General features: G+C 37.8%; 1 protein-coding gene across 9 annotated transcripts in view; it reads right to left on the bottom strand.

The window, feature by feature from the left end:
- Positions 1–246: 246 nt before the first annotated feature.
- Positions 247–8946, bottom strand: part of MAP7D2 (MAP7 domain containing 2) — an 84221-nt gene continuing 75521 nt past the window's right edge. For all 9 annotated transcript variants that reach the window (XM_064707427.1, XM_064707442.1, XM_064707451.1 and 6 more), the window contains 7 exons: positions 7621–7825; positions 7399–7503; positions 6176–6229; positions 4954–5032; positions 4065–4251; positions 2433–2712; positions 247–1865 (listed from right to left, as the gene is read on the bottom strand). In XM_064707427.1, coding sequence (XP_064563497.1) covers positions 2463–2712; positions 4065–4251; positions 4954–5032; positions 6176–6229; positions 7399–7503; positions 7621–7825 — 880 coding nt within the window. In that variant the 3' untranslated portion in view covers positions 247–1865; positions 2433–2462. The remainder of the gene's footprint in view (positions 1866–2432; positions 2713–4064; positions 4252–4953; positions 5033–6175; positions 6230–7398; positions 7504–7620; positions 7826–8946) is intronic.

The following is an 8946-nucleotide window of genomic DNA, read 5'->3' as shown; positions in this document are numbered from 1 at the left end:
CAATTGGGAGTCCTGACCTTGAGGCTCTTTGGCCACCAGCCTGCACTTGTCCAGTGTATTGGCACCTCAGAAAGCAAATGGATATATGGCAATGGGAACAGTGGTGAAATATTCTGAGATTTTGCCAACTGCTCCTTTCTTCAGTTCTATACTCTCCTTCAGAAAACACCTCAGAACAAATTAACATACATGTATTTTTAAATCAGTCATATTGTTGTGGGGAAAAAAAAAGTGCTAAGAAACAAGTCAGATTCATAAATGAAAATGTATTTCACCTTTATACATGCTATACAGGTCATGCAAATACAGAAATCTACAGGTTATACAATGACACCATAATAAAATATAATATGACATTTGTCAAACACAGTGTATTACAGCAAAACAAACTGTTTCTGTTTGTTTATTATTTAGGAAATAGATGAAGGACTAATTTGGAAGACACAGTACCATGCTACAGCTTACTGCACAGTCAAAAGAAAGTATTTCTTGAAGTACACTAACATAAATAGAGCTGGGTTGTTGTAGGTATGATTTTTTTAGGCATTGCACATCATGTCACTGGTTACTTTCCCACTGCTGACTTTTAAGAGCACAAGAATGGTGCTACAACTGAGGTCAATCTATGCTGTGAACTCTTACATGTGGAAAAAAAAGGAAAAAAAGCCAAACACCCCCTCCCCACCCCAAGTTTTCACATTTTTGGTGTTAGTGTCCAAAGAGAGTTGTATTTATAATTTATTCTTATAAGGGACTGGACAAAATATCCTCAAAGCAGCACCTAATCTAGCAAAAACGTTCACCAAGAGAAATAAAGTTGACACTGTGCAGCACATGACGTCCTGACCTTGCGCATCGTGGTGTGGACTGTTCCACACAGATGTTTACAGAACGTCAAGGGCGCCCAGTGTTCCCAGCGCGCATTTTGCCCTTTGTGTTTCTGACACTCACATATTGTTTTGCTGCTGACCAAATCCCATTTTGTTGAGCCTACAGGAAGACAAAATACTTCTCAGTGTGATAGAAAGCCTGCTGGTATCAATCAAGTGTCTGCATATTCAAAGGTTAATGTGTCACCCTCCTGATCACTCATTCGGATCTACTACAGCTACACTACACACATATTCAGGGGTTATACTTGGCATTTGGCATACTTTGCTTACAAGTGCTACACAAATATGATTTCAAACACAGTTGATAGTTGCTCCCAGACTAATTAATATTAACTGGTAAGTGCCACTAGTGACTAAAAGTGTCAACATAATCATAAAGGGATAGCTCCCATACTCCACAGTCAATAAGAAGGCTCTTTTGATTCCAGCAGCTATATGTTTTTCAAGCCTCTTCAGCTACAGTTTTGAATTACACACCTCATAAAAGTTGCCATTAACTCCTTTTAAAGACAAAAAAAGATAGGCACAAAACTAAAGTACAGTATATTATTTTGTTTCAATGCACTGTGGGCAAACCTCTCATTATTTACACGAAAAAGATGTCTAAATGGAAATAGATGAAGGACATGATCAAGCTTAGGAAAGAATTATTTAAAAATAAAATGCACAGGTAAAAATCACAGTGAAGTGTTGAGATGAATTTTAAATTAAAGAAGGTATAAGTGCTTTATTAGCAGCTAAAGCTCAAATTCTAATGCACACTGTCTTCCCTGAAACATCAAGGCTCTAGATCATTGGTTTCTACCAAAAGCAGCCAGTTATTCAACATACTCCCTGGGAAGACAAGTTATATTCAGCTCTGATTATTTGAAATCCAGTGTTCAAGGACTGCAGAAGCTTTTTCAAGTGACAAGCTCATATTTTACTGCCAGTAGCATCACAGGGATATATATCCTCCAGAAATTGTTATCTCTGTCAATCAAAAAGAGAGAGAAGACTATCAGGTCAGCTACACAAGTTAGATGACCTCAGTTTTGCTATTTAGAGAATATACTCTTCCAAAAACCCTGACTATAGCTTTGTACTTTGAAACTGTCACTGAAGCCTACTATGGATTTTTACTATGCTGGCTTTTCAGGGTGTGTGATTCTACACTGCAAGTTTTACAGCAGCAAAGAGAAAGCAGCAGCGATAACTACTATGGCCTAGACTGGCCCCACTTTTAACTGTTTTCTTCATGCAAATAGGCTCCAAAGATATGCAGGAAAAGTATGGTATTAATGAAGAAATTCTGGATGCCTAAAGGAAATGTTTCCATTTACCAGATACTTGTGGTTGCTATGATACAGTCAGTTTGCATATGATGCCAATCTACAGGCAGCTGCAAATCTCAAAAATTATGTTGAATTTTAATACCTAGGAGAACAGCTTTCTTTCTTTCTTTCTTTCCCCACACTGCCATGTGTGGGGAGAGATATTCTGGGGAACTAGGAAGTAATCACAGCAATTTATCATAAGATGTTTATCACAATACTGTACCTGTATCAGTTCTGCTGAAAAGCAAGGCTGTCAACAGATAGAATTAAGTGTATTTTCTTGTCCTGGGCTGTTAAATCCCTCAATCAAGTTTTTATTACAGTCATCTAGGCTAAGGGTATCACTGGACATCTTGGAGTAGGTAGCTTGGCCTGTGAAATCCAAGAGGTCTTCAAGAGCCTTGGCATTACTTGTCCCATTTTGGTCCAAAGAAACACCTGGCATGAGTTCATTCATGGGTGAATATTCAGGGATAGAGATAAGTTCTTCTTTTGAAACCGGGCTATGCAAAAGATAAAGGAAGAAAGACACAGAATAAGAGGTCTATAACTTTTCATTAAGCAAAAATCAAGTTAAACCTCTGACTGTTCAGAAACTACCATGCATCTTAGGGCAGCTGCAGCAAGATTTTACCTAGAGAATGTCCTAATTTAAAAAAAATATATATTGCCCTGTAGTGCATTTTAGTTTGGAGAAGAGAAAGCAGAGGAAGGCTTTCACAGACATTTCTTAAACTATGATGTGGTGGTGGATGAGTTGAGAGCAAAACTATCATACATGAAATCCTACAACACAAAATGTCAGGGGTGTCCAATGCCACCAGTAAGAAACTGGGTTTAAAAGGGATCAAAGAACAAAATCTACCAGTGAGACTGTACTGTACAGACTGCTTCCAGGTGAGGTCCTAGACACAAAGAGCTGCTAAAAAAAAAGAGTTGGATAAACTCATGGGCAACATGTCAACCAGTGGCCACTTAAAAGGCCAAGGCAGACTTGTGCCCTCAATATCCCTAAGGCATTGGGATCACACTTCAGTGATCTTGGACTGCAGGAAGTGCTAGGCTTATGTGCTCTCCCTCACTAGTTTTCTTATTGATACTCTCTGAAACCAAATATTGGGCTGCACAGTCTTCTGGCTGGTCCCAGCAGGGCATTTCCTATATATTAATGCATATTTGCTGGAAATACAATTTGCTGGAGACAGTATAAGAGGTTCAACTGGCTTACTGATTAATGAAGAACAGCATTAAAATTCCGTGTTTAAAATTCAGATCTAGCTTTGACTTAGCAGCCTTAAATTAACTGCCTATATATATGTGTGTAAATAAAAAAACTTCAAATTAAAAATCCTTCATTTTTGCATGTCCTTCCATCAAAATGTGAGAGTATTTAAAATCAAAAAGTGATTTACTGGTTTTCATACATTTCTACTTGTTAAGTACTTAAAATTCTAAATCCATTATTTTCTTTATTCTGTTTGTATGGAGGCAGAAATGCTAATGAATCACAGCTATGCAGCCAAATTAAAAAACAGTGACATCAGAACAGTATCTACAGTAGCTGCTTTCACAAAAGTGTCTGAAAGGTTTGGGCAAACTTGCATGGAATCCATAAGTAAGGACTGTGGAAGGATTTCAGAGTTCCCTGTCCCAAATATGTGAGAGTGAGATGAGGTTTTGGCTCTTGTGCCAAACACGCAGGAGAATCCTGGCAGGAGCAGAACACAGCCAGTGCACACCCAGCTGCCACCATGGGGGGAGGTGAGAAGCAAGGTAGTAAAGTATTAACAAACAAAACCCAAAATCCTTTGTCTCACATGAATCCCACAACCCTACAGGTAGATGCAGTGTGTACCTCACATCCATGGACTGAACCTCATCTGTTGAATCTTCCATGCTGTTAGATTTCCCATCAACAGCTTCCAGCTGAATAAGTCCTGAAACTGACTTCAGTCCATTAGCAACCACATCTTGGGAAGGGATTACAGAAGCAGCACTTTCTAAGCTTTTATTTTTCAGGCAGGTTGCCAATCCATTGATCTCTGTAAAAAAAAGTTAGAATTATGACAGTAGAAACTTTGTTATTTAAATAGTTTTAAGTTACAGACTGAGTAGAAAGGAAGAGTGACAATGCAGTAGACTCAGTTTAATCCATGACACATCATACTGTACTGTCATTCCTTTATTCCACTCCAAAAACTGCTCTTTATGCTACATCTTTTAGATTTGAGGAAACAGGAAGAGAATGTTCTATCTTTTATGTCATGTAGTAAAAACCTTAGCCTGGAGAAGTAAACAAAATATAGATAATGTCAGACATATTTTATTTAATAATCCTTTAAATGCATATGGGGTTTTTTTACGAAGTGAAATTAAATGCAAGATTTAGAGTCATATTATAAAAAGCTTGGTTGTGTGCAAAACTTTTCTACCTACAAAATTTGAAGGTAGGTTGCAGCAATAAAACCAAAAACCAACACTGGCAGACTAGAACTCTTCATTTACAAAAAATGCTACATAAGGTACTAAAATGGAGGAGAAACTTTATTCTGGTTTTGCTTAAGTGGCAAAGCAAAGCTGTCTCCAGTTTCTAACATTTGTCACTGATGCAAATGCAGCTGTTCTTTTTGAGATGAAAGCAAAAAACTTATGATAATACACAGTGCTCTGCCTCAGATCAAAAAAAAAAAAATCTGAAGAAATTCAACTGGGAAAATAGGTCAGAAAAACATGGCAATTTTTACCTGGCTGGTTGAGAACAAGGGCCTTTGGTTGCTTTTCCACATTCAAAGTTGATGGGATCTCCAGTTTTGGCTCTTCCTTCTGAAATGAAGTAATGACTCAGCTGTATTAGAGGGAGGACTGTAACCTTTATAGAACCAATTGGACTCAAAACTTGTGAGATTGCTCAGGGCCACAGGGTGACAAAGACCAGCAACAGCAAAACAGGACTTTTTTCCCCTTTTTAGTTAGGCATAGCATTTTTTCAAAATTAAAAAAGAAAACATTCTCTGAAAGTAACTGAACAGTTTCCTAATTAGATTATGTGGTTATCACATATCCTCTGAACAGAGAGAGACACTGCTCTCCCAGGATATTCCTGGGAAGCTGTGAGAAAGTTCAGAGAAAGAATTAAAACAATTATCTCAATCTCTGCAGCTGGCAGGCAATCTGTGTTTCTCAAAGATGTTTACAAGAAGGAGTTGTTCCTTCTTGATCAACAGGTGAGAGAAGATTCCAATCAGGTGTTAGGTCCACCACTATAAGTTTTCTATAAGAACTGTGAATTTCTAATAATAAAGTGCTTTTTGATGCCCTCTGATGATGGAGTCTCTGTATCACCTTTGCCTGTCCCTGATACCCCTTTGGTGATAGATTAGAAATGAAAATCTGACAGTCACTCCTTAGCTGGACACAACTGCCTTCTCTTCACTCCCACATTGCTGACAGGGTAACAGAGAGCTCAGTAACGAAATCACTGCCTGGTACAAAGCAGGAAGACACATCAACAGCAGCAAACATTACAGCTCCAACATGCAGGAATGAGCTGCTGCCCCTTGCAAGGTAGTGAGGGGGACAATTATCCTACCTGCAAAGGCTGCATAAAAGCTGTGTCTCTGTAGCAGTGGCTGTGACACAGCAACAGTCATTCTGTTTGAAATGCATCTAAAATTTGGGTCTGGAGTGTACACTTAGTACACTAAGTGTGCTAGACTAGATTTACTAACACTCCCCTAGAATTTCATTTCCACATACGATAATAAACCAAAAAACATTTACTACTACTACACATACAATAATAAACCAAAAAACATTTACTATACTACACATATGATAATAAAACAAAAAACACTTAGTAAATCTAGTCTAGTACACTAGATAGTAGTAACATGGAACTACCCTAGAATTTGATTTCCACATATGATAATAAAACAAAAAAATGTGCAACCACATCCTGTTTCATACCTTTATTTCTGGGGTTTCACTCTTCCTTGTTCTCTTCATAATTTCATCTATTCTCTATAAATCAAAATAAATTTCAGGATGAGATGGCAGACAGAATATGTAACACAAGACACAGGGGAAAAAAAAAGACAAAGAACCTTTTCTTTACTGTCAGGCCATCCTCTCTGCCTGTCTTGAAAAAGGGAGAATATGAAAAATAAAGAAAATAAAAGAGATAAAACATCTTGCAGCTGGCTTTAACCTATCAGATCTTAAAGAACATGGCTTTCTCAGCAGGTGCACTTTAGAAACAAGTATTTTAATACCAGGTGTTTGCAGCTATGAGTTATGCTCAGCTCTGAACAAGACATTTGTTTAAAACCAACAGTGGTTATTTTAATCTAGCTGATTTTCCAACTATTTCCTAACAGTGCCTTTAAAAATAGTTTGCCTTTTTGGAATAGAAGAGCAAAACTGAAAATCTGAAGTTATTCTTGCTAGAAATGTGTAAAGCATTATCCTAAAATACTTTTGTTTTCCTTCTTTCTTCATTAAAAAGGAGATGTTATTTGAGATGTAAAACACTTTGGTTTGATATTCTAATCTGCAACTGCAATATGCCTCCAGTTCAGTGGTGAACAGTTTAAAATATATTGGAATAACATATATGGAGAGATGACTGTAACCAGACAGGGGTTCTGCAGCTGTTCTCTTTCTGCCACGCAGCTGTAAACAAAGCTAATTTATGCAGCTTCAGCCATTTCCCTGTGCAGCAGTGGCCAGACAATCCTGTTCTTCTGCATAATGCAACCACAGACAGCCAGGTGGGGGAAAACTTTGTTAATCACAAACTTTCTCAATTAATGACACAGAGCTTTTGTTGAGCAAGTTTTAAACAAAGTCACGCATGTTTCTCAGTAGTTAGTGATGTCCTGGGTTGGACAGCAATTGAAATTTGCCTTGGCATGCCATTCCTTGTTCGTCTCAGGCATTTAACTTTCAGGTGGAGGCGGGCTCTGTGTTTACTCAGAGCCTAGGAGAAAGTCATTTGCCTCAGGCAATTCCACTTTGTTACAAATGTTGATGTCCATGTTCCCCTAACAGGCAAATAACAAATACTAACTTTGGCATAACCATTCACCTTTAATCTCTCCAGATTATTGTTATTAGATACTACTGGGTGCTTCCTGGGTTGTGTATTTAAACAAGAAATGAAATAATTATCCTGAGATGCAAATACTCACCTTCTTCCGCTCCAGCCTTTCTTGCTCAATTTGCTGCATGATTTGTTCCCTTTCAAGACGAAGCTGTTCAGCTGCCTCACGGGCTTTGATTTCTGCTTCTTCCCTCTAATTAAAATGTGTCAAATATGTTAGGGCCATTATTTATTTCAGGCAGACTACCAAATATTAAGAAGTATTTTTTTTACATGTATAAAAATTTCACGTTTCTGTTTGAGATGATACCTGTTTCTCAAGTTTGGCTTGGAGCTCTTTTTCTTCCTTTTCCTTTAGCATTTGTTCTTCCTCAGCTCTTCTCCTGGCTTCCTCTTCTGCCTTTTTTCTAGCTGCCTCTTCTTCACGTTTTCTTTCCTCCTCCTTCTTACGAGCTTCTTCTTCCAGACGAAGTCTTTCTTCTTCTGCCTTTCTTTTCTGCTCTTCTCTTTCAAGCCTGCAGAAAATGTAACAGAAGGTTTAAAAAGCTTCATCTTGTTTAGCATAAATCCTATTGAATGTACACGAGTAACTGGTAACACATGCAACAGCACATATTTTCATGAAAGATGCCAGGATACAAGTGAAGTGAAGACATTGAGCACATACTCAGAATTCAGGTTGCTATCAAGGTTTTACTCCTTGGGTTTTATGCATAAAATATTTCATAGAAGTTATAATTTCCATTGAAAAAAATATGTGTGATCAAAGAAAACATTCCTGTTCTAATTTCAATTAGAGTGTCAATAATAAAATTAAGTTTCAAGAACAAAGACAACCTTTCTTCTCCTATACTTGATACCCAGAATGTTGGTATCTATAAACAAGCAAGTTCTTTTATCCTTTGCTTCTTCTGAGGATAAACAAATGGGATGAGTAGCAGCAAATTCCACAAAACACAGTGAAATACTGGAAGGAGTGGGTCTAAATTCCACCTGTGTTGTTCCCTTGCCCACTGAGGGACATCATGCTCCTTAACAATTGTTTTTTAAGTGATCTGTCTTATAATTCTATCAGGGCCAAAATGGCAGAGGCTGGTCATTCCACTCCCACCCTGAATCAAGGGTTAAAAGAAACGGAAAGAGTTAAAAGTTTAACTAAATTTAGTTAGGGGGGATTGTTAGGGAAAACAATTAAGAATATAGCACAAAGAGTAGAAATAATAAGGGAGAGTTAATTATTAGAAGATAAAATAGTTAAGGCTAGAGTGATAGACCTGGCTGTCTTTACTATGTTTAAAGAAGCAGGATGGGATGCAGATTTAATTGTGAAAAAGAAGAGGGCCATAGCCTGCACCTGGGCCCCAAAACCTGAGCTACAGCCAAGGGGTTTTGGGTTTACAGCCAAAACTTGCCAACAAGGCAAAAGTAAAAGGTCACTTTGACCTCAGAAGACCACGACCCATTCCAGAACCCACCATCCCATTTGAGGTGAAGACTGCACAAGCATGAAGGAACCTTAGATTCAGTTATAAATACATTTTAATACCAAGGGGGGTGGGTTAGGTAATGAATATGTATTAGGCATTTGGGAAATTATATGAATATGTAAGACTTTTTAGATAAATAAAGAGCTGGA

Source organism: Zonotrichia leucophrys, chromosome 1 (genome assembly GCF_028769735.1).
Source record: "Zonotrichia leucophrys gambelii isolate GWCS_2022_RI chromosome 1, RI_Zleu_2.0, whole genome shotgun sequence".
Classification (NCBI taxonomy): Eukaryota; Metazoa; Chordata; class Aves; order Passeriformes; family Passerellidae; genus Zonotrichia; species Zonotrichia leucophrys.
Note: the sequence above shows the minus strand (reverse complement) of the source record. Positions and strands in the feature narration are given on the sequence as shown.